The sequence below is a fragment of the Oryctolagus cuniculus genome, chromosome 7 (assembly GCF_964237555.1).
Source record: "Oryctolagus cuniculus chromosome 7, mOryCun1.1, whole genome shotgun sequence".
NCBI classification, from domain to species: domain Eukaryota; kingdom Metazoa; phylum Chordata; class Mammalia; order Lagomorpha; family Leporidae; genus Oryctolagus; species Oryctolagus cuniculus.
The window spans coordinates 146,687,926-146,712,875 of record NC_091438.1 but is presented as its reverse complement, the minus strand read 5'-3'; the positions used below and the strand labels follow the sequence as shown (position 1 = coordinate 146,712,875).

Sequence of the window (24,950 nt, the reverse complement as noted above, 5' to 3'; positions counted from 1 at the left end):
AGACCACAGGGTACGCAGGAGGGTTCTGCCTTAGAAACAGGGCAACAGTGCCCTGCCCTGGTGCTGCTCTGGCTCCAGCTAACAAGGCTTAAAAGCGAAATCTGAAAAGATCAAACTGTTCCCCAAGTAATTAAGGACAATGTAATTTATCAAAATGGGCACCCAACAGATAAAAATGTAAACATCTGGCATCCATGAAATAGAAATAGATATGCAAAGAAAAAGTACATAATTCAAAGTTATGAGAAAAGAAACAACCAGCGCAGAAATGATACAGACGACAGATTTAGTGAACAAGAACATCCTACTTGTTATTCCAATTGCACTTCTATGTTGAAGAAGCTAGAGAAAAGGCTAAGCATATTAAGTAGACATGGAAAATATTATAAAGGGATCCAAATAAAACATCTATGTGTGAGAACTAAGACATCTGAGATTAAAAATCCATTAAACGGGGGGTGGGCACTTAGCCTGGCAGTTAGGATGCCTTCGTCCCACATCAGAGTGCCCTGCTCTGGTTTCTCCTCCAGTTCCTGACTCCAGCTTCTCGCTAATGTTTGCCCTGGGAGGCAGCAGGTGATGGCTCCCTGCCGCCCACGTGGGAGCACACATGATGGAGTTCCAAGCTTCAGTCCTGGACCAGCCCCACCCACCCATTGCAGACCTTGGGAAAACGAAACAGAAAATAGGAGTTCTCTCTCTCTCTCTGTGTGTCTCTCTGTCACTCAGCTAGATTTATTTTATTAGATTACAGAATAACAAGAGATTAAATGCTGTGGGAATTATTCAAAATAAACCATCAAGAGTAGAGGGACTACAAAATAGAATTTCAGTGATCTATGTGGCAACCTCAAAGAACCTAATATATATGTAACCAGACTCTTCCAAAGAGTCTGGGAAGAAGAAAAATAGAAAAAAAATTTTAAGAAAAAAAGCAAATTGCCCAAATTTGATAAAAACTATAAACTTGCAGATCCAAGAAAGTCAAACAACCTCAAGCACGAGACACAGAAAGAAACCACCGAGGCACACGGTGCCCAAGCTGCTTTTTAAAATGAGGAAAAGGAATCTCTGACGCCAGGCAGAGAGAAGGGACACATTCTATACACAGAAACGAAGTCCAGAACGAGTGTATTACTGCTGGAAACATCGTCAGGGAACTGGAAGAAGAAACCTGCTACCATAGAGTCCTGGGCCCAGTAAGAAATCTTAGAAACCAAGGTGGGTGTTTGGCCTTAGTGGTTAAGATACCCACATCCCATAGCCAAGTGCCCAGGTTCAATCCCCACCCCCAGCTCCTGAGTCCAGATTCCAACTAATGCAGTCTTTGGCAGGCAGTGGTGGTTCAGTGACTGGGTTCCTGCCACCTGCAGGGGAGAGCTGGACTGAATTACAGGTCCTCGGCTTTGGCTCCAGGGCCTTAAGGGGCTGATCCACTGCTGTGAATAAGCAGATGGGAACTCTGTCTCTCTGCTTCTCTTTTTTATGAAGATTTATTTGTTTGAAAGGCAGAGTTAGAAACAGAGAGAGAGAGAGAGAGAGAGAGAGAGAGAGATCTTCTATCTGGTGTTTCACTTCTCAAATGGCCACAAATGCCAGGGCTGGGCCAGGCCAAAACAAGGAGCCTGGGAATCCATCCAGGTCTCCCACATGAGTACAGGAGCCCAAGCACTTGGGCCATTCTCCACTGCTTCCCCAAGTGCATTAGTAGAGAGCTGGATCGGAAGTGGAGCAGCCAGGACTCAAACCAGCACTTACATGGGATGCTGGCATCGCAGGAAGCAGCTTAACCACTGTGCCACAGCACTGGCTCCGTCCCTCTGCTTCTCATATGAATAAACAAATAATTTTGAAAGACACACAAAGCACAGCTGGTGGGTCAAAGTCCACTGGGTCCTTACTCTAGAGAAAGCACTAAAAAAATACAAAGAGTTATTCCTAACAAGCTAACAAAAGATAAAGTGGAAGCATGAAACATACTCAATACAAAAGACGTAAAAGTAAAGAAAGAACCGATGGAACAAATAGAAAGCAAACCACAGTGTCGCTCCCCCTCTTCGTGGAGGAACGACACAGGACCCTGCGCTGTTCTTTCGTCTGCTCGGCCCTCCCCGGGTTTGCTGCTGGTTCTTCCCGGGTTGGCTACTATCCCTTCCACCTCCGTGGAAGGGCAGTTCCCCCTGGCCGCATTCCCCACTTCCGCAGGGGAGCGGCACACCGCCGGCCGGTTCTCTCGGGGGCTGCACGGGTTCCCTTAGATGTTCCCCATAGATGTTCCTGGTGCATGCCGTTTCTCTCCTCCTTTATAGTCCTCCTCCGCCAATCCCAACTCGGCTGCCCACACGCCGAGTACGCTGCTCTCCTCCAATCAGGAGCAAGTCCTACAGTTTATTAGTTGAACTGGAGGCAGCTGTGCGGAAGCTGTTTACTTCTCTCCCAGCGCCATATTGTGGGAGAGCAGATGCATAGAATAAGTCCTAATTCCAGCAACTCAGTCTAGTCCGGTTTGCTCCCCACACCACAGGATGATGGACTTAAGCTTACACACCAATAGCCACATTAAATGCAAACAGTCTAAATATCCCAACTAAAAGATTGCCAATTGTTAATAATTGATAGAATTAAAAAGGAGAGAAGGATCTAACAAGGGAAGCAGGATACACAGCAGACTCATAGAATGGCAAATGCCCTAAACAGCACTCTGACCTCAGAATCAGCCCTTAAGGCATTCAGATCTGGCTAAAAAGCCCATGAGAGTTTCTCACACATGGAAAGCCAAGACACTGTGGCAAAAAATGACCTAAATGAAAGATCTCTGTGAGTGAGACCTCAGTGGAAAGAATGGGCCATCAAAGAAGGAGGTACCTTGCTCCAAAGGGAGGAGAGAACTTTACTTTAATTATGGCCCTGTCTAAATAAGGCCAGAGTTTGTGAACTCAAGAGGCTTTCATAGCCTTGGCAGCTCATGACAAGAGCCTTGGGTAATTACTGACATCATAAATAAGAGTGTCAATTGTTAAATCAACAACGGGAGTCACTGGGTATTTACTCCCCATGTACGACCTCTGTCCTTAACGTGTTGTATTATGAAGATTAACAGTAAAACTAGTCTTCAAACAGTACTTTAGGGGCCGGCGCTGTGGTGCAGCGGGTTAAAGCCCTGGCCTGAAGCACCGGCATCCCATATGGGCTCCGGTTCTAGTCCCGGCTGCTCCTCTTCCAATCCAGCTCTCTGCTATGGCCTGGGAAGGCAGTGGAGGATGGCCCAAGTCCTCGGGCCTCTGTACCCACGTGGGGGACCTGGAGGAAGCTCCTGGCTCCTGGTTTTGGATCAGCGCAGCTCCAGCCATTGCGGCCATCTGGGGAGTGAACCAGCAGAATGGAAGACCTCTCTCTCTGCAACTCTGTCTTTCAAATAAATAAAATAAATCTTAAAAAAAAAACAGTACTTTATACTTTGTGTGTCTGTGTGGGTGCAAACTGTTGAAATCTTTCCTTAGTGTATACTAAGTTGATCTTCTGTATATAAAGATAATTAAAAATGAATCTTAATGAAGAATGGGATGGGAGACGGAGTAGGAGATGGGATGGTTTACGAGTGGGAGGATGGTTATGGAGGGAAAACTTGCTATAATCCAAAAGTTTTATTTAATAAATATAAATTTTGAAAATACAAGTTTTCTAAAAAAAAATTACCATTGTTAGATTGGATAACAAAACCCAGGACTTGCACTGTGGTGTAGTGGGTAAAGCTGCTGCCTGCAGTGCCGCATCCCACATGGGCGCTAGTTCAAGACTCAGCTGCTTCACTTCTGACCCAGTTCTCTGCTATGGCCTGGGTAGAAGATGGCCCAAGTCCTTGGGCCCCTGCGCCCACATGGGAGACTCAGAAGAAGCTCCTGCTCCTGGCTTTGGAATGGCCCAACTCCAGCCATTGCAACCATTTGGGGAGTAAACCAGCAGATGGATGACCTCTCTCTCTCTCTCTCTCTCCCTCCCTCCCTCCCATCTTCCCTCCCTCCCTCCCTCCCTCTCTGTAACTCTGCCTTTCAAACAACCAATTAAAAAGAAATAAAAAGAAAAAAGGATAAGATAAACCCAGCTAGATGCTGGCTACAAGACACATGCTTTAAACATAAACTCAGAAATAGGTTCAAAGTAGAATAGCAAGTTAAAAGGAAAAGATTTACTATGCTAATACTAATCAAAACAAAGTTAGTTGTTAATATCAAACAAAACAGATTTCAAAGCAAAAATATAGTACCCACAATAAAGGGGGTTATTTCATAATGGGGTCACTATGAGGGCTCAACAGCTCAGGAGAACATAAAAACCCTAAACGCTGCTGTACCCACTATCATGAGAGCCAAAATGCAGGGAGCAAAATATGACAACTGCAAGAAGGAGAAAATTCTGCAATTTCAATCCCTCCCTCAATAATTTAAATAGTAGATAGTAATCTATACAAGGCTTGAGCAATACCATTACCTAACTTGAGCTAACTCACAGTGATAGAACTCTCCACCTATCAATACTATATAAACCACCCATCGCCCAGCTCACTCTATGAGGTCAGCATTACCTTGATACCAAAACTAGACAGTCATCACAAAAGGAAAAAATTGCAGATCAATAGCTTTCCTAAACATAATAAATACAGAAATTCTTAGAACAATTTGAGCAAAGCAGGTGCAACAACATGTAGAAAAGTTTATACAACATCAGTTGAGATTTATCCCACTAGTACAGAGTTTAACATTTGAAAATCAATGTCACTCACCATGTTAACAAACTAAAAAAGAAAAATCATATGATCATCTGAATAGATATCCAAAAAAATAGAATCATTGTATGTACTCATTGTCTCCTTTTGCTTAGTATAATTATTTTGAGATTCTTCTGTTTGTTGAGGTACAATATTCCATTGTTTTTATTACTGTATAGTGCTCTGCTCTGTAAACATGTGACAACTATTTATCCATTGCTGAGACCATATTCCAAAGTGTTGTGCCTTAGTACCTCCCCACTACCAGTGTGTGAGTTCCTGTTACTTTACATGCTCACCAGCAGGGGGCAGTGTTTTTAACCCCAGCCATCCAGTAGGTAATGGTTATCTCATTGTAGTTTTAATTTGCATTTCCCTAATGATGGTGAGCAACTCTATTTGCCACCAGTATAATTTTATTTATTTCTTTTTGGTGAAGTATCTTATCTGTTTAGTAGGTAGAGAAAAATTATTTCATAAACTGTTATATCCTTTTATGATAAAAAAAATCCTAGCGGAGTAGAAACTGAGCATATGTTGTTAATCCAATCAAAAGTGGTTGTGCAAGCATGATACTTAATAGTGGAAATATTAAAAATTTTCCCAAGATAGAGAATGAAAATAGCAAAATTGCTATCATCTTTCTAGTCAATATTGTCCCGAAGGTCTTAGCCTGTACAAAAGTCAAGACAAATACATAAAAATATATGGATCAGAAAGGAGGAAATAAACTTGCCATTAATCACAGATGACAAAGTTGTATGGAGAAATTTCAAAAGAATCTGTAAGAAAACCTAAAAGAAGTTTTTTTATTTGGCAAGGTCACTGGAATTAAGGTCAATCTACTTTATTTCTATAACCAGAAAAATTGGGAAATGAAATGAAAATATTTTCACTTATAAAAGCATAAAAATAAACTGCCTAGAATAGGTATAATGAAGCGATGCAAGACCTCTCCATACAAAACTGTTAAACATCAAGAATCCAGCGAGACAACTTCAAGAAAGGACAAATGTGCGCCAGAGAACTCAGTATTGTAAAAATGTAAATTGTCCCTAAATTGATTTCTAGAATTAATGCACTCCAAATCAAAATGACAGGTGGGATTGTTAAAAGACACTGATAAGCCGATTGTGAAATTCATATGAAAGTGCAATGGAGCCAAGAATCATAAACAAGGAAGCACAAAGTTGAAGGACATAGTAACACTAGATAAAGCCTTACCACAAGTTACTGCTAATTAGACAGTGTATATGTGAACAGAATAAAGAAACCAGAAACAGACCTCAGTATATATGGACACCTGATTTATGACAAAGACAACAACAACAACACAGCATAGTAGACGAAGAACGGCCTTCCAGGGATGGTGCTGGGTCAAATGGACACACAGCTGGAAAACACCAGACTGGGGCATCTTCTTCACACCACATACAAAAACAACTCAGAGTGAACTGCAGATCTAGATGCAAAAGGTAGAATAATATCTTCTAGAAGAAATTCTCTTGGATGGGCAAAGATTTTGTAAAGGAAAGATTGGTAAATTGGGCTATATTAAAATTAAGAGCTTCTATTTGCTAACATACCATCAAGAGAGTGGAAAGGAAAGTCGCAGACTGGGCAAGGTATTTTACCTATTACCTACAAATGACTCATTTCTAGAATTGTTCTAAATGCCCTCTATACAAAAAAAAAAAAAAAAAATCCAATAAGAAAAAAAAAGGCAAAACACCTTAAAGAATCAGCTCTCCAAATATAATATTCCAAAGGCCAAGCAATGTATGAAAACATGTTCCATCTCACTCATCAAAGGGCAATGCAAGTTAAAACTACAGAAGCTACAAATTTTGGTAAGGTTTTCAGAGCAACTGGAAGTCTCACATATTGCTTAAAAGAAAGTAGAATCTGCATAACAGCTTTAGAAAACTGGCAGTATCCACCAAACTTCTCATAAACATACCCTAAGACCCAGCATTTCTGGGTGGACAGTGTGAGAGTGGACAGTGAGAGAGAGAGACAGAGAGAATGGTCTTCCTTCCATTGGTTCACCCCTCAATGGCCGCTGTGGCCGGCGCCCTGCGGCTGGCGCACTGCGCTGATCCAAAGCCAGGAGCCAGGTGCTTCTCTTGGTCTCCCATGGGGTGCAGGGCCCAAGCACCTGGGCCATCCTCCACTGCACTCCCTGGCCACAGCAGAGAGCTGGCCCAGAAGAGGGGCAACCAGGACAGAATCCGGTGCCCCGACCAGGACTAGAACCCGGTGTGCCGGCGCTGCAGGCAGAGGATTAGCCTATTGAGCCGCGGCGCCGGCCAGACCCAGCATTTCTGCTCCCAGCTTTAGACTCAAGAAAAAGATGTCTTCAAAAAGTTCGTGGAAAATGCATACTATGAAAAATCTATGTGTAGATTTCCAAAATTATTGCAGGAAAATAAGCATCTTGTCGTTCCATTTTTTCGTAAACACTTTGAAGCCCACTCGTATGACTCAAAAGACAATTACAAGAACAGTTACAGAAGCTCTTTCTCATGATAGCCCCAAACTGGGAGCAACGTAATTGAATAAATGGTGGTGTATCCAGGGCAGGTGCTGGGTGCCACAGTTAAAATGTCACTTGGGATGCCTGCATCCCATGTTGGAGTGCCTAGCTCAAGTCCTGGCTCCTCTTCCAATTCTAGCTTCCTACTAATGTACACCTTGGGAGGTAGCAGGTGATGAAGTACTTGGATTCCTGCTACCCAGATGGGAGACCAGGATTGAGATACAGGCTCCTATTTAGCCTGGCCCAGTTCTGGCTGTTTGCAGGCATTTCAGGAGTAAGCCAGTAGATGGAAGGTCTTTCTCCTCTACCACCACCCCGAACCCCGTACCTTTCAAGTAAAATAAGGTTTTACTTTTTAAAAATCATGTTAGTTTCAAGCAATGGCAATAAAATGAACAATTACTGATACATGAAACTCTCTCACACATGAATGAAAAAGGCCTGAGAGACAAGAGTTCATATCATCAAATTCAAATTTATACAGAGTCTGGAAGCAGACTCAAGTTACCAACAATGTCCGCGTTGTTTACTTTCGCACAGGAGGAGGAGGAGGATATCCAGGAAGGGACACGTCGAGGGCTCCTGGGATGCTGTTGACATTGTGTGTCTCGGACTGAGAAGCGATGCTCTCTCTACTTATTAAGCTACTCAGCTACGGCCTGTGCATCGTCCCTGAGTACGTGCCGTGCCTCAGCGGAATATTAGAGCAAAAGGGAACGTGCAAGCCAGAGCACGGGAGGAGGAAGAGGCCCGTGTCTGGGTGGGAGCACAGGCCAACTCTGGAGGCCCACCAGGGATGTGATAGTGGCTCAGAAAGGGAAAGCAGAGGAGTCTGGGAGACCTCACAGGGAGGTTTCTGGGCTCAGCAAAGATTCCGAAGCCCAGAGGTGGCCTGGATCGTCACACACAGCGATGTGAAAGAGAGCACATGGGCGGGTTCCGTGGACATCTCAGGACTTCCCCTCCGCTGCCAGCCTCCCACCATCAGCTCTTTCTACTGGAAAAGATACAAGCCTGAAACCAGCACAGGGCGGTAGGATTGGTGCCAGCGACGGCCGGGCTACCCTTTGCAACGACCCAGCAGAATGGGGGCTTGCACCCAGAATGTCAGCTGTCTTAGGAAGCAAAGGAAGCAAGGTCTCTTCCACACGCATCTGCATTTCAGCACTGGCTGACTCTTGCCCGATGCAGGGAGAGAACAAGGCTGCTTCTTTGTTGCTGAAGAGATTTTTTTTCTCCTTCTGTCTCATCCTTTCTTCTCGGAATTTCTTCCCGTCCACACGAAGCAGCACGGCCTACCTTAAGCATGGCCTTGTGGGGACAACCCAGGATGTACTGTGTGAACCCCCCAACCCACCGCTGTGTAAGAAAACGAGCGTACGTTAGGCTCGGTCCTGCCCCCTAGAGACAGGTGTTAGTGAAGCTCACGCGACCTTTCTGTAGTTTGTCGGTAAATCGGATGCGACGCCTGTCTTTCTGCGCAGGGTTGTCCATGTCAGCAGAATTCTGCACTATGTCCCACGTGTTGGATGAAAACCTCTATTGCATGTTCTTCTAACACCTGAAACAGCAAAATAGCGCATGTGTAGAGATCCCTTCACAGCGTGGTGAATGATCGGGTTCTGTTCTGATCTTGTGGGTGGAGGATGACAGGGACCATGTCCTGTGACCCCACGTCCCAAGCACAGTGCTGCCAGCAGTAGGAGCTCCATACAAGGTCACTATTGCTGTGGCTGACACAGCTCCTGCAGCCTTGGGTTTCCCTTTCATTTTATAAATCTAGCTTTACGGAGAGATAATATACATATAATAAAATTCATCAGTGTGAAGTGTGCACTTGTAAGCTAAGGCAAACATTTAGATTGTGTTAAATAATGAAGATACAAATTTACCCAGCACCCCCAAAATGTCTACCTGTCCCTTTGCAGTCAGTACCCTCTTGAGCCAGCCTCTGACGACACCGCTCTGCTTTCTCTCACAAAAGTCGCCTTTTTATCTTGCCCCGTAAGTGCAGTCATACAGGATGTGCTCTTTCATGACTGTCTTTTTTTTTTTTTTTTTCCAGTTAGCAGATGTGGAATTTTCCACATTGTTGCATAGATCAGCTTGTTCCCATTGCTCCAGATCTTCATCAACATGTGTTTGCTCCGTCTTGTTAATTTCAGGCATCCCAGTGCCTGCGTGGTTGTATCGCACTGTCACTGTAACTTGCATATTTTAATTGCTTCTTTATCTTAAGTGAAGTGTGCTCACGTCTTCTGCATTCTCCCAAGCAATTAGTTTTAGATTACTGTGGAGTTGTAAAAGTTCTTGTATTTGGGATTGGAGCCCTTTTGCACACACGTGCTTTGAACAAAAGTTTGTGGGAAAATGGAATTAAAAGGTAGGTTCATTTTGGTGCCAAGAAATTCTGAAATCCATGCACAGTTTATTCATCATCTCCATTTTCTGTGAACTTTTCTGAAGAGCCCTTGTGTTGACTCCCAGAGTGAGGGCTGCATTTTCATTGTCTTACGTGTCTTTTGAAAAGGAAGTGTTTTAAACTTTGATCAAGTTGAATTTGTCCTATATTTTGAGCTTTGTGATCTTTAAAAAAAAAGAATTATTTTTCATTTTTATTTACTTGAAAGGCAGAGTTACAGAGATGGGGGGAGGGGAATCTTCAATCCACTGGCTCATTCTCCCTAATGGCCGCAATGGCTGGGTGAGAATCCAGGAGCCAGGGGCTTCTTCCAGGTCTCCCATGTGGGTGGCAGGGGCCCAAGCACTTTCTCAGGTGCATTAGCAGGGAGCTGGATTGAAGTGAGACAGCCAGGTCTCCAACAGGCACCCATATGAGATGTCTGTGTCACAGGCAGAGGCTTAACCTACTATGCACAATGCTGGACTCACATATTTTCTTAAAGTGATAACTAAGTATTTCAAGTTCCTATGTAATGAAAATAGTACTTTAAAATTTTAATTTCTAATTGTTTATTGTTGGTATTCAGAAAAAAGTCATTTATGTATATTGATCTTGTATCCTGTAACCTTCCTGAACTCAGTTTTTTAGTTCTAGTAACTTTTTTGTAGATTTCAAAATTCAACATTTATAATGAAGTATATGTGAATTAAAAAGTTTTATTATGGTTCTCAGTTTTTTCCTGAGAGGCCCACCAGGCCTCTCAGGTGTTTTTTGTTCATTATTTCATTTCATTAAACTTAGCTAGAATGCTTACTGCTAAGTAATTTTTAAAAGTTTTATTTCTTCCTTTCCTGTACACATATTCCTTTTTTTCTTGTAACATTGCAATTCATAAGGCATCCAGTACAATGATGAATGGAAGTGGTGATAATAGGCATCTTTATCTTGTCACTGGTTTAAATGGGAAGGCATTCAGTCTTTCAACATAAAATATGATGTTAGTGGTAGGGTTCTTTATAGAAGCTATTTATCCCTTTAATCCTAGTTTCCTAAGAGTTTTTTGGGGGCTGGCATGTGTGCCAGTCCAAGTCCAAGCTGCTCTACTTCTAATCCAGCTCACTGCTGCTGAGTCTGGCAAGAAGGCAGCAGAGGATGGCCCAAGTGCTTGCGCCCCTACCACCCATGTGGGAGACGCAGATAAAGTTCACGGCTTGTGGCTTTGGCCAGGCCCAGTCCTGGCCATTGCGGCCATTTGGAAAGTGGACCAGGAGATCTTTCTCTTTTTCTCCCTCCCTCTGTCTCTGTAACTCTGACTTCCAAATATATAAATAAATCTTTTAAAAAGAGAATTTTTTAACAGAAATAGGTGTTGAATTTTATCAAGTACTTTGCATCTATGGAGATGATTTTTGTGAGTATATTAATTGAATGTCATCAATTGATTTGCATATGCTAAATCAATCTAGTATTCCTGGAATAAATGCTACTTGGTCATGATACATTGTTACTTTTATATATCGGTGGATTCAATTTGCTAAAATTTTGTTAAGTTTTTCTGCACCTATGTTCATGAGAGCTTTTGATCTGTAGTTTCTCTGCCTCTCTCTGTGTGTCAATATCTTTTTGTTTCCTTTTAAAGATTTATTTATTTCACTGAAAGGCAGGATGACAGAGAGAGGGACAGACAGATCTAGGGAGAGAGATCTTCCATTTGATGGCTCATTCTCCAGATACCCATAATAGCCACGGCCAGCCCAGGCTGAAGCCAGGAGCCTGGAATTCAATCTCAGTTCCCATGAGGGCGGCAGGAACCCAAGCACGTGGGGCATCATTGCATTAGCAGAAAGGTGGATCAGAAATGCGAGGCTGGACTGGAGCTGGCGCTCTCATATGAGATGCGGGCTGCCCAAGCAGAGGCTTAACCATGACACCTGTAACACAAAAAAGCCTGCTTCACAAAATGAGCCGGAACATGTTTCTTTCTTTTATTTTCTGGTAGACTTCGTATAGAATCGGTACTATTTCTTAAATTTGCAAGTGAAGTTATGTGAGCCTGGGGTTTTCCTTGTGAGAAGGTTTTAATGACAAATGCGCCTGCTTAATAGACACAGGGTTCGTCTGGTCATGTAGTGCTTCTTGAGTGAGCTGTGGAACTTGAGTATTTCAAGGATGTTTCTCATCTATCATGAAATTAATGGGCATAAAGTTGTTTATAATATTCCTTTGTTATCCTTTTGATATCTATATGTTCTGTGGTAACACCCTTCCTTCATTCCTGATATTGGCATTTCGCATCTTGTATCTTATGTCGATAAATCTGCCTAGAAGTTTATTAATGTATCATTCTTGTTATTTCATTGACTTTTCTTTATTTCTCTATTATTATTATTATTCCCCCTTTTTGATTACTTTGAACTTCACTTTCTGTTTTTTTTTGTTTGTTTGTTTTGTTTTTTTACCTTGTCAGGTGGAAGCTTAGATCGAGTGTAGGCTTTTCTTCCTTTGCAATATAAGCATTTTTTTTTTTTTGACAGGCAGAGTGGACAGTGAGAGAGAGAGAGACAGAGAGAAAGGTCTTCCTTTTTGCCGTTGGTTCACCCTCCAATGGCCGCCGCGGCCAGCGCATCACACTGATCCAAAGCCAGGAGCCAAGTGCCTCTCCTGGTCTCCCATGCGGGTGCAGGGCCCAAGGACCTGGGTATCCTCCACTGCACTCCCGGGCCACAGCAGAGAGCTGGCCTGGAAGAGGGGCAACCGGGACAGAATCCGGTGCCCCGACTGGGACTAGAACCCGGTGTGCCGGCACCGCAGGCAGAGGATTAGCCTATTGAGCCATGGCGCCAGCCAATATAAACATTTAATATCTTAAAAAGTTTTCTCCAAGCACTGCTTTAGTGGCCTCTCATGTATTTTGATATATTGTCTTTTTGTTTTTATTTGGGTTTAAAATACCTTACCTTTTGTTTCTAATTTCCCTTTGACACATGGTTTATTTGGACCTCTGCTGTTTAGTTTCCAAGTAGTCAGGGGATTTACCAGATGTCTATTCCTGATTTCAAGATGGGCTTTTTTTTCTGTTGTTGGATGGAGTTTTCCCATAAATGTTAATTAAATCAAATTGGTTGTTAGTGTCACATCTTTATATCCTGATTGACTTTATTTGCTAATTATATCAGCATTGTGTGGAAATCTCCCACACTATATCATTGTGAATTTGTTTCTCTTTGAGTTTCATCAGCCTCTGTTCCATAGATGCTGCAGCACTGAAGTAGGGCATGCACATGTACGCTTTTCATGTCTTTCAGTGAACTGAATTGCCCCTTTATTGTTGTGGTATGCCTCTCTCTACCATGGCAGACTCCGTTTCCTGAATATCTTTATATTAATATAGCTACTCCAGCTTTCTTTTGATTACTATTAGCACACTATATCTTTTTTATCTTTTACCTTTGTCCTATGTCTTTATATATAATTTGTTTTTCATATATATATATATGTTTTTTATTTGAAAGGCAGAAAGAGACAGAGATTTCCCATCTGTTGGTTCACATCCCTAAAATGCCTGCAATAGCCAGGGCCTGGCCAGGTCAAAGCCAAGGGCCCAGAACTCAATTCAGGCTTCCCCTGTGAGGCAGGGACCCAAGTACTTGAGCCATCACGTGCTGCCTCCCAGGGTGCGCATGAGCAGGAAGCTGGAATTGAGAATAGAGCCAAAACCAGGCGCTCGGACATGGGATTCAGGCAGCCCAGGTGGCATCTAATCTGCTAAGCCAAAGGCCTGACATTCCCCTTTCCCCCATGCCTCTATAAAACCTCTAAGGCAACTACAATAAATTAGCATGCTAAAATTTGACAATTAACACCCTAAGTGAGCTGTGTTGGTTTTTTTTTTAAAGATGTATGTATTTATTTATTTGAAAGGCAGAGAGAGGGAGAGAGGGAGAGAGGGAGAGAGGGAGAGAGGGAGAGAGGGAGAGAGAGAGAGAGAGAGAGATCTTCCACCCACTGCTTCACTCCCCAGATAGCTGCAATGGCGGGAGCTGGGCTGATCCAAAGCCAGGAGCCAGGAACTTCCTCTGAATCCCCCACACAGGTGCAGAGGCCCAAGCACTTGGGCCACTTCTACTGCTTTCCCGGGTACATTAGCAGAGAGCTGGATCAGAAGTGGAGCAGCCAGGACTTGAACTGTTGCCCATATGGGATGCCATGCCACAAAGGCTTAACCTACTATGCTACAGCACCGGCTCCTCTGTTGGTTTTTAGAATTTAGGATATTGCATACAGTTTTCAAAACATAAAGCAAACATTTGAGACTGTCTTGAATTTTTCACTGCCCCCACAACACAGTTTGAAACTTCCTTGGGCAGTTCTACCTGAAATTTCCTTCCTGTATCTAAGTTGATTCTGTCTCTCTCTCTCCCCTCACCCCCACATACACATCCTAGTTTCAACTCTTGGATCTCACTCAGAATAAGTCTCACTCCTTGTCCACATTGTTCATTTTCAAAATGCAAGTCACGGTCTGTGGTCTTCTGTGACATTTGCTTGGTGTGTGTGAGCTGGATCACAGTCTAAAGTGCCTTTCTTGCCGCGGTTCACGCCCAAAATGTCTGAAAGCCACTGTTCCAGATCATTCTTGGGTCCTGCTGTTGTGGCACAGCAGGTTAGGCTGCTACTTGTGATACCCAACTGCTCCCCTCCTGATCCAGCTCCCTGCTGATGTGCCTGGACAAGCAGCAGCTGGTGGCCCAAATACTTGGATCCCTGCCCCCCACCTGGGAGACCAGGATGGAGTTCCTGGCTCCTGGTTTCAGCCTGGCCCAGCGCTGGTCATTGGGTGGCCAAGGAGTGAACCAGTAGAGGGCAGATCTCTTTCTCTCTCTCTTTCTCTCTCTCTCTCTCTCTCTCTCTCTCTCTCTGAGTCACTCTGCTCTTCAAATCAATTCAAAAAAAAAAAAAAAAAAAAAAAAAAAAGATCATCCTCCAAGAACGTGAAGGCAGTTATTACCCACTACGGACTAACCGTGCCCCCATCAGGGGCCTTCCTCCCTTCTGCAACTCCTCTTCTACTGGGCAGCACCCTCTGCCCCCTCACCAGATCCTTCTGGCTGTTTACGGATAACTTCCCTGGCCACTGTCACTTACCATGCACAACCCCATCTATTTCAAGCCACTGACTTTGCTTTATTTTTTCCAAGTGTTGTGTATTTATTACTTTTTTATGACTTTCGTTATAGAATATTCATCACAGAATCCGCAGTCTTTTTTTTTTTTTTTGGCACACAGGAGTTGTCTAATAAATTTGTAGACAGAAGGCAGACTCATGCTCACAACAGTGTGCACAGATGTGCTCATAATACAATTATTTCCTTCATGAGCCAGGTTCTACAAGTATTTCGTTTACAGGACTGCAGACTTTCCACCATCTTTTTTATTAAAATATTATCATATATTCTGGCATTATCACATATTTTATACACGTGTACATGTGGCTATATAGCTTACCAATGCTTGCTCAACTACATATACTATTCATTTCTGTGGAATTTCACAGGATTTTCACGAGTGGTTTTGCCCACAGGCGATTTTCATCAGTTCAGGCCCGGTGCTGTGGCGCATCTCGGAGACATTTTGCATTCTTCAAAGCACTGTCCGGTACGTAACCACTGGGCATTTTTCTCGGCGGAGAACGCGTGTCGGGCAGTTGGCGGGAACTGGGTTCCGGCTAGAGTCCAGCCTCACTCATCCCAGAGCCGGGACGCCCGGTGAGCGGGGGTGGAGCTGGGCTTGGCGCTCCGCCCTCTGCGGTCCACGCCGCGCCGTCCGGGACCCGCAAGGTCTGCGCGCCGCCGGGGCGGGGGCCGAGGGGTCTGACGCCCCCCGTCAGCCGCGGGAGCTCCGTGGAGAAGCCGCGCAGAGCCGATCGCCGCTTTCCAGTGGGGCGCCACCTCCCTCCGCGCGGGAAGCGCGCACGGCCCCGGAGGCCGGGCCACCCGCGGGCGTGCCGCGTCCGCCACCCCAGGCCCGCAGGGACCCGCCCCCCACCCGAAACTGCCTCCTACCTGGTCGGGTCCAGGCGGCTGAATCTGGCCGGCCCAACCTCCCCGTTGCTGTGGCAACCACAGGCCTCGAATTCTGCGGTCCGGGAGGTGCCGCCTCAGCCACTCTAGCCAATGGTGGCCTGTGTCTCTTACACGTGAAAAGGTTTTGACCAATCGTGAGAGCTGTTTCAAAAAATCCTCAGGGAAACTGCCAGAATTTTAGGGCTTAGGCTAGTTGATTACGTAGAGTCCAGGGGGAGGGGGCGGGGACCAATAGGGACTTATCTAAGCTATCTTCGCAAATCTTGCGATAGACCAAAAGTCTCCGAATTCTGCTCATCCTACCTCAAGGAACACATCTAGCAGAGTTAACCATCCAAGCCCCTCTGAAAAGCCGAAGAGCGAAGATGGATTCGGGCAGCTGCGAGCCGCTTCCGCCTCGCTTCCGATCGGCCCCAGGGACTGTCGGGCCCCTGCTGAGCGCTCTCCGGCGGTGCCCTCTAACTTCACAGCGGGCCCCACACGCCCGGCGACAAGCTGCTGCCCCTGCCACCCAGAAAAATCTCGCGCCATCGCCGCTGGCCTCTGCGCAGATCCCACACCACTCCTGGGCAGGGTACCCTCGGACCCAGGGCCAGAACCCGCTCCTGGCTCTCCCACATCGCTGAGGTCTCTCTGCCCAAGATCACCTGAGCTCGGGGTCTCGCTAGGGGGTCGCAGGGAGGGTCTGCAACGAACGCCGTGTGCAGGGAACCGTGTGCGTGGTGAGCAGCGTTCTGCCTTCCGCAAAGCCCCCCGGCTGCACGTCGCGGAGCGGAGTCAAGTGCGAGGCTCAGTGTCTGGGATTCAGGGTTGCCGGGCCGCGGGCGTGCTGGGCCAACAGGTGTCAGAGGGCGCAGGGGAGAGAGAGAGACGGCCCCTGCCCACTTGCGGGGCTTTGGGGGAAACAGGTCTTGAAGGACGTGTGGGATCTGAATACGTGATGGGGGACAGCCCGAGAAAAGCCCCGGAGGATAAGAACGGAGGGCACCTGGCAGGTTGCTAAAGCCGAGCCCACCTGTCGAGCAGGTGGAGGTGAGCAATCACCCGCGCTCTTCCGGACTGCGGGAGACGGGGACAAAGGTCGCTCCCACGTTCTCCCCGCGGCCGCTAGAGGGGCTCCCTCCAGGTGAGTGCCAAACTCTGCCCCCAAGGTCTCGCGCTGCGCTTCAAGCAAGCTTTGCAGGGCAGCCAATGACCGGGGGATGTCCCGCCCCCCTCCTCCTCGGAGCCACTCGCCTGCGCGAAATCCCTGCCAGCTTTTGACAGGCGGGAAGCTTGGCAAATCAAATCGCGGCTTCTGCCAGCAAAACACTGCAGCAGCTGGTAGCTCCGAGTTAGGAAGGAATTCGGGAGGCTGTGCCTCCGGGTTGCGCGGAGCGTCCAAGTCATGTCTCAGAAACCTCTGATAGGCGGACCTTAGGGGAAACGCTGCCGGTGAGTCGCGATTCCGACTTGGGGAGGGGACCGGGCGCTGCCATTCAGCCTTCGTTTGCTCAGGGCAAGATGCTTGTGTACTCAGCATTTCACCCCCTCCCCTAGTCTCAAACCCTGCCTCTGGCTGTCACCAGCCTTGTCGCCTTCGGTCCGCTTGCCTCCTTTCCAGTTTTCGGGTCCCACGTTGCCGTAGTGTAGACGACGCTGGGCTTTCCCGAATCGGGAAGTGAAACGCAAGCGCCTGGCCACGCCAAGCCGGCTCAGACGGTCTGGCAGTAGCGGACGGTGGGGCGAGCAGGTGGACAGGGAGATGCCGGCTGCTGGAACAGAGGTGCTGTCTGCTCGAGGTGTGGAATTCCCAGCTCAGTGAGAGTTAACCCCCGAGAGAGCCAAAGCCTAGGAAAAGGCCAGCGCGCCCCTGACATCCACCAGCCAGGAGCTGGATCGTCAGGTGGTGGGAAAGAACCTGCGTTATTTATCGTTCTCAGTGACAGCCAAGTTCTAATCCAGACCATGCTCTTGGGGGCTCTGAGCCCGGGCTTGCTGATCAGTAAAACCTGCTCTGTTTGATGGTGATGTCATTCATTGAGATAGGGCTGGGGGTGGAGAGGAAGCTGGCACCTCCTGGATTCTCTTTCCTCTCTCGGGTTCCCTGTGTTCCAGCCGTGGGGAGTCTGCTTGTCCCCTGGGCATATGTGAGTCCTGGAAAAGTGCTTTGAAGTCGGGAGAAGAGAGTCACCAGGCAGAGTGTGGGCCTTGTAAGGGAGTCCAGCTTGCAAGGAGTGCCTCGGAGGCCCTGAGCTCCTGAGGCCAAGAGGGAAGCTGCTTCTTGAAAGCACATTAAACCACTCCCCCAAAAAAGCCAAACCAGAACACCAGCTGGCTTGCAGGAGCTTGGGAGGCCTCCATTCCCAGCACCCCCTGGCCTGTCCCCAGGCCTGTTTGCCTTCCCTGCCGTCCTGTGGGTGGGGCTGGGTGTATCTGTTTGTTGTGGCTGTGCAGTGGGTGGTTGATGAGGCCTGAGTAAGGCATTCTTGATGTGAAGTGACCACAGCACACCCGGCACTTACCCGGCTGCTTTTAGCCGGGCAGTGGTGTGTATGGAAGTCACTGGGCCAGGCTCTGGACGCCGTCTCAGGAGGTGCAACAGAACAGGGGATTCAGCAAAACACCTTCCTGCCGTTTGCCTCTGCGGCCCCTTGGGCTCCAGCTGAAATGCCTCCCAGGGGCTCTCAGCAAAGAGCCCTGGGCCACTCTCTCTAAGACCCAGATTAAAAATGCCAAGCAGCCTGCAGAGCGGTAGCACAGTGATGTTTCCCATGGGCACCTAAAAGCAGCGTGAGGACTCTTCATCTTGCATCCACATACGCACAGGGTTTTGCAGCAGGAAGTCCGGCCGTGGGCTGTGAGTTGTGCAGTTAGGAGCCGATGAGCACCTCATAGGCGGATACCGCCTCATCCGGGGGCCCCTGGTGAAGTGAGCCCTGAGCCAGTGGTCTTGGTGGCTGCCCTTGTGCTAAGCCTGCATCTACTGTCTCCTCCGGACTGCACGTGGTGTCCCTAGTGGATATGTGTGCTCTCCCACCAGGAGCCAAAATTCCCAGGCCCACAGCCTGACAGCAGAGGGACTGGGAGATACAGGATAGATACGGGGGTGGGGGTGTTTGGAGGCTTTTGGCAGGGCCTGGCAGAGACTGTCTCTGGGGCAGGCACTGAGCCCTGGGGAAGCACTTGTTGGGGAATACATAAGAAAGAAAGCGTATGCATGGCTGAGTTAAATAATTAAGCTGGAAGAATCGAATTAACTGCTGCTGCTCCTTGCCTGCATGCATTGCACACGCCTTATTTCATCAAGGTCTCACACGAGTCCTGAAGGGTAGGGACGTTATTAGCCGTACGTTACAGCTGAGCAAACTGCTCACAAGTTAAACAGCCTGACCAAGGTGAAAACATAGCATACGGCAGATGAAAAGCACCGTATGTTTATATATTTATATCATATCTTAATATATTTTCCTTTTTATATTAATTGTATCAAAATAGATGTGTAGGTTAAGAATATGTAGAATCCAAATTTGCACTATGATTATTTTTTTAAATGATAACACTTCAAAGAAACCCTTAGCACTTGTAGGGTTTGGGTCATCCTTCCTAGAGCGCCAGGGGCACCCTTTCTCTTTCTATTCTACTTGGTAGAAAAGTTTGAGAAGTGCTGAAAACACCCGTCTGTTGAGGTTGACAGGGAGTAACATCATTGCTGAGTTTCTGTGAGGCCACGTTATCAACCCACTTTACAGGCAAGGCCACTGAGTCTCCTAGAGGCACAGTGAGATCTGGCCCCACGTGATCTGCTCCACCTCGCAGGACCTCCCGCGTGCCAGGCCGACGCTGGCTGCAGCCCGGTTCTTCCATCTTCTGTAGACGTGGCTTTTTTCCTTATTCTTTCCTTTCTACGTTAAGCTCCACATAGTTCCCTTCTGCTGGTTGTGGGATGGCTTTGGAGGCCCCAAAAGGTAGATATTGGCAGTATTTGAAGGGCGTATGGAGAAATAGAGGATTTCAGAGAGGCTGTGATGGGAGGTCGGCAGCCGCGGGCCCGGAGGGACGCTTTGGTGGTCCCTGCGTCCTGTCTTTCTAAAGGAGCCCGGAGTCCCGTTAGCCTTGCAGTGACCTCCGTTCTCACGGCCTGGGGTGTTTGGGCCTAGCAGTGCTGTCTTCTCAGGTAACAGAGCTGGGCTCAACGTCTCACTGCACATGCATTTTTAATGTTCCTCTCCGCTACCCTAGAGCGCCACAAGAAGCAGAAAGTGCACCCCTGGCTGCCGGGGAGACTGCCTGGAGGAGGAGGCTGTGCGTCTGCCAGACGAGCCTGGAAGGACGCTTCCTGCGTGAGGAAGAGAGGGTCGGTAGAAGACGGCGAAACCACCAGGAGACATGGCTTCCGGCTCGGGCCTCGCGTCGCAGCAGCTCCGCTCTGAGCCAGGCGTGCGCCACTAGGACAGCGGCCATGGATGGAGCCCACGGCCCAGCCCTGCAGGTGCAGCCGCTCCTGCCCACCAGCAGTGCCACCCCCGTGAGCGAGGGATCCTTCTCCTACAAGGCAAGGGCTTTCTTGGATTGGGCATCTTTATTTTTCTAACAAGAAAGCAACCCAGGGTGGTTTTGGCTAACAGGTATGACCAGGGTCTCAGTGCCTACGGCTAGCAGAGCCAGGCAGGCCCTCCACATAGATGGGCCAGTGTGTAATCAAAAGAAAAGAAATTCACATTAAAGTAGATAAAAACAAGGAGGTAGAGAAACATATTAAAAGGAGGAACAGAAGGGCAGCCTTGAGCCCGGCAGTTAAAACACTTGTATTGCACATTGTAGTGCCGGCTTTGCTCCCTGGCTCCAGCTTCCTGCCGGTGCACACCCGAGGAGGCAGCAGTCATGACCCCAGTAATTGGCCTCCTGGTGCCCATGTGGGAAACTTGGATTGCGCTCTGGACTCTGGGCTTCAAACCCTGTCATTGTGGGCATTTGCAGAGTGAACCAGCAAACAGGAACACACTCTCACACTCTTTTGCTCTTGCTCTTGCTCTGCCTCTCAAATGAAAAAAAAATTTATGATTTATTTACTTGAAAGTCAGAGTTACAGAGAGAGAGAGAATCTTCCATCTACTGGTTCACTCCCCAAATGGCCACAGTGGCCAGAGCTGGGTCAGACTGAAGCCAGGAGCTTCATCCAGGTCTCCCCTGTGGGTGCAGGGGCCCAGGCACTCGGGCCAGCTTCTGCTGCTTTCCCAGATGCATTAGCAGGAAGCTGGATTGGAATTGGAGCAACTGGGACTTGAACCAGTGCCCATCCCATATGGGATACTGGTATTGCAGGCAGCAGCTTAACCAGCCACACCACAATGCTGCCGCCCCCCCAAAAACTTTTTTTAAAGGTCAGGAGGAGCAAAGAAGAATGCATTCCCGCTTAGAAGATTTGATTTTTAAAAAGCCATCGACTCCATTACTGGGAGATAATCTTTGTTCATGTTTCGTGTTGGAGATAATCTTTTTTGATGTCTTCTTCTTATCTTGTTACGGTATTACAAATACAGAGTCACAGTATACATAACATCGTAGGTTTTGGCTATTTCACTCAGCCTGACGTGTAGAATATCTCCGCAAGGCATTGAGGAGTGACCGCAAGCATGCCCAGTGACCTCTGGAGCTTCTGCGCCCGGGTTTGCTCAGATCCCCTAGTGTTGGATATGCAGGTTGCTTCTTTTTTTTTTTTTTTTTAAAGATTTATTTATTTTACTTCAAAGTCAGAATTACATGGGAGAGAGAGAGAAGGAGAGGTCTTCCATCCAATGGTTCACTCCCCAATTGGCCACAACGGCTGGAGCTGTGCTGATCCGAAGCCAGGAGCCTCCTCTGGGTCTCCTACACGGGTGCAGGGGCCCAAGGACTTGGGCCATCTTCTACTGCTTTCCCAGGCCATAGCAGAGAGCTGGACAGGAAGTGGAGCAGCTGGGTCTCGAACCGGCGCGCATATGGGATGCTGGCGCTTCAGTCCAGGGCTTTAACCCACTGTGCCACAGCACCGGCCCCGCAAGTTGCTTCTAATCTGGAGGACTGGGTGAATCTTAGTGCACATCTCTGATTAGTTCCTGAGATATAATCATTTAGATGCAATGAATAGGTCAAAGGGAATGACAGTTTTTAGTAAGGGATTTGGAACATCGAATTGACATATTCCTAAGTAGCTCTCAAGGCAGCACCTGGAGACTTGGATGTATTTAGAGTCAGCTTTTCTGCTGGGTTAGTGAGACTGAGAGCACATCAGAGCCATAGGAGATCTTAGCCATCACCTCACCAAAGCCCCTTGTTTTTCGGATTGGGAAAGTGAGACTGAGCGAGAGAGAAGGTAGCACGTGGGGAGGCACAGCTGGAGCTGTTACTAGTTGTGATAATTATGGTCTCAGCAATAATGACTAAGGTAGATGAAGCTTCTGTATTGTGCTGAGTTCTCCACGTGCATTTTCTCGGGTAATCTTCGCAATAACACTACAACATAAGTGTAGTTTTCCTCATCTGAAAGATGGGGGCAGTAATAGTACAGTGACCCACCAGCGATGGCCAATGTTGATCAAGTACTTGCTGTTACCATTTAAAAAAAAATCTCCATGTTAGAAACAAGGAAAATGAGATACAGAGATGTTATCTGATGTTTTCAACTGGCCTGACAAGTAGATTATAAAACCAGAATTTAAGCCCAGATCAGAGGGGCCAGCGCTGTGGTACTGTGAATTAAGCTGCCACTGGAATACTGGCATCCCATATCGGAGAGCTGGTTTCTGAGTCCCAGGCTCCACTTTCAATCCAGCTCCCTGCTGATGTACCTGGGAAGGTAGCAGAAGGTGGCCCAAGCACTTGGGCTCCTGCTACTCATGTGGGAGACCCATAAGGAGTCTGCCCCAGTCCCGTCATTTGGGGAATGAACCATCAGGTGGAAGATCTCTCTGTGTCTCTCCCTCTCTCTCTGTTGCTGAGTCTTCCAAATTAATAAATAATCCTTAAAAAGTAATAGATAAATAAACTCAGGTCAGACGGACTGCAGAATGCCTGGTCCTGACCACTGCGCTACACTGCCTCTGTCACCCCAGTGTGCCAGGGCAAGAGGAGAGAAACAGAGGGACGCTGGGAACTGTTAAAGGGCTCTGTCGTTTCAATGCCATCCAATTGGCTAGGCAGAATAGATGTGTATGGAGATCGTAAACACTTGTCTGCAACTGGGCCCTGACATTCACAGCAGACTGTCCAACCAAGGAAGCCGGGAAGTTCCCGTCCAAAGCCAGGTCAGTTTTAGAGCTGGCGTGACGTGGGTTGCTCAGCATCCGGCTCATGCCCCTCGACTGGTTTTCCTTGAAAGCCTGTGCTTTCCCCCGGGTGTGGCTGCTGCTGGGTCTGCCAGGGCTGTGGCGGGGACGCTGTAGATTGGAGCCTGGGAGCCCTGGGTTCTTGACCCGGCTCTGCCGTGACTGGCTGTGTGACCTCACGCAAGTCTTGTCCCTTCTCTAGGCCTTGGTCTCCAGCTCTATGAAGTGAAAGGGCGGAATTTATGCACAGTGCCCAGGAGTGGCTGGCCACCAGGAGCACCTGGGTGGTTCTGTAAAAAGATACAGGTTTCTAGTCCTGGGCCTCCTCTCTCTTTCTCTCTCTCTCTCTCTCTTTCTCTCTTTCTTTCTCTCTCTCTCTCTCTCTCTTTCTCTCTTTCTCTCTTTCTCTCTCTCTCTTTCTCTCTCTCTCTTTCTCTCTGACTCTTTATCTTCTCCTTTCTCCCTACTTCCCTCATCCGTCTTCCCCTGCAAACTATGGTTTAGCATATCCAGGCTGGCCATCTAGAATTTGCATTTTATAAACCTCTTCAGGTGAGTCTGACAAGCAGCCAGGTGTGGGAATGTCTAGACCAGATCTACTAAACGCCCTCCCTGCCCCCACCCCTATCATCCCGAGATCCAGGTCTGCAGCCATCATGTCTTAGGTGCCATGTGCTTCAGAGTGCATGATTCAAGCTACATCGGGGGCAAGTCAGAAACCATTTGTCATTTACTTGTTTGAAACTCAGGGACACCAGGGGCCAGTGCCGTGGCTCACTTGGTTAATCCTCCACCTGCGGCGCCAGCATCCCATATGAGCACCGAGTTCTAGTCCTAGTTGCTCCTCTTCCAGTCCAGCTCTCTGCTGTGGCCAGGGAGTGCAGTGGAGGATGGCCCAGGTGCTTGGGCCTCCACACCCGCATGGGAGACCAGGAGGAAACACCTGGCTCCTGGCTTCGGATCGGCGCAGTTCTGACCATTGCGGCCATTTTGGGGGTGAACCAACGGAAGGAAGACCTTTGTCTCTCTCACTGTCTGTAACTCTACCTGTCAAATAATAAATAAAAAACTAAAAAAAAAAAAAAAAAAAAAAAAAAGAAAAAGAAACTCAGAGAGACCGACACAGAGCTCCGGTCTGCTATCTCCTGTCTGCTGGTTCATTCCCCAGTGTTAGCAACAGTCAGGGCTAAGCCAGGCTGAAGCCAGGAGCTGGTAATATAATCCATGTATCCAGCACGGGTGGCAGGGACCCAAGTACTTGAGCCATCACCCGCTGCCTCTCAGGGTGCACATTGGCAGGAAGCTGGAATTGGAAGCAGAGTTGAGACTCAAACCCGGGCACCCTGACACGGGATGCAGGCGTCTATTTGCTACTATGCCAAATGCCTACCACAGAAAACATTTTTCTTAACATTTCTATTGAATGATAGCATGCAAATAGAAAAACATGCAAATCATAAGCACTAGATGTACATTTTAACCAAGAGTGCACACGTGTAACTAGCGTCCAAATCAAGAGACAGAACATTAGCAGTACCCAGAGTCTGCTCCCAGCCACTGCCCTCCCCCATGGCAGGCACCCTCCCGTCAGGTCAGAAGGCACAGTGCCAGTGGCACCGTTTGGAGCCCTGCTCAGCCCGGGTGAGCACCCCCAGGGCCTGACGTCTTGAAGAAGATGGACGTGCTTTATTGTGTGAAGCACCAAGAATGTTCCATTCTGCTTTTTGGTAGAGTGTACCACTCTCTGTACTGTCCTGATGGAAGCCGGCGTCTGAATTATGCCCGGCTCTCAATGGAAGAAGGTGACTACGTGATGGCATGGGCAGGAGAGTGCCTTGGGGAGACTTTAATTACTCCCATTTCCCAAGAAAAG

The 24,950-nt window shown here is 47.5% G+C and overlaps 2 protein-coding genes across 13 annotated transcripts in view; one reads left to right on the top strand and one right to left on the bottom strand.

Annotated features, from left to right (window-relative positions):
* STPG1 (sperm tail PG-rich repeat containing 1) overlaps nt 1-16,010 on the bottom strand; it is a 50,620-nt gene extending 34,610 nt beyond the window's left edge. For 7 of the 9 annotated variants that reach the window (XM_008265673.4, XM_070079094.1, XM_070079093.1 and 4 more), the window contains exons 1-2: nt 15,771-16,010; nt 8,738-8,865 (exon numbers count right to left, since the gene is read on the bottom strand). In XM_008265673.4, the coding sequence (XP_008263895.1) occupies nt 8,738-8,798 (61 nt within the window). In that variant the 5' untranslated portion in view covers nt 8,799-8,865; nt 15,771-16,010. Of the gene's footprint in view, nt 1-8,685; nt 8,866-15,213 lie in introns of those variants that run through there. The other 2 variants (XM_051856687.2, XM_051856691.2) reach the window with 2 other exon arrangements.
* Nucleotides 16,011-16,297: 287 nt separating this feature from the next.
* NIPAL3 (NIPA like domain containing 3) overlaps nt 16,298-24,950 on the top strand; it is a 52,918-nt gene continuing 44,265 nt past the window's right edge. For 2 of the 4 annotated variants that reach the window (XM_008265677.4, XM_017346464.3), the window contains exons 1-2: nt 17,071-17,225; nt 20,013-20,325. In XM_008265677.4, the coding sequence (XP_008263899.1) occupies nt 20,233-20,325 (93 nt within the window). In that variant the 5' untranslated portion in view covers nt 17,071-17,225; nt 20,013-20,232. Of the gene's footprint in view, nt 16,419-16,787; nt 16,918-17,070; nt 17,226-20,012; nt 20,326-24,950 lie in introns of those variants that run through there. The other 2 variants (XM_051856684.2, XM_051856685.2) reach the window with 2 other exon arrangements.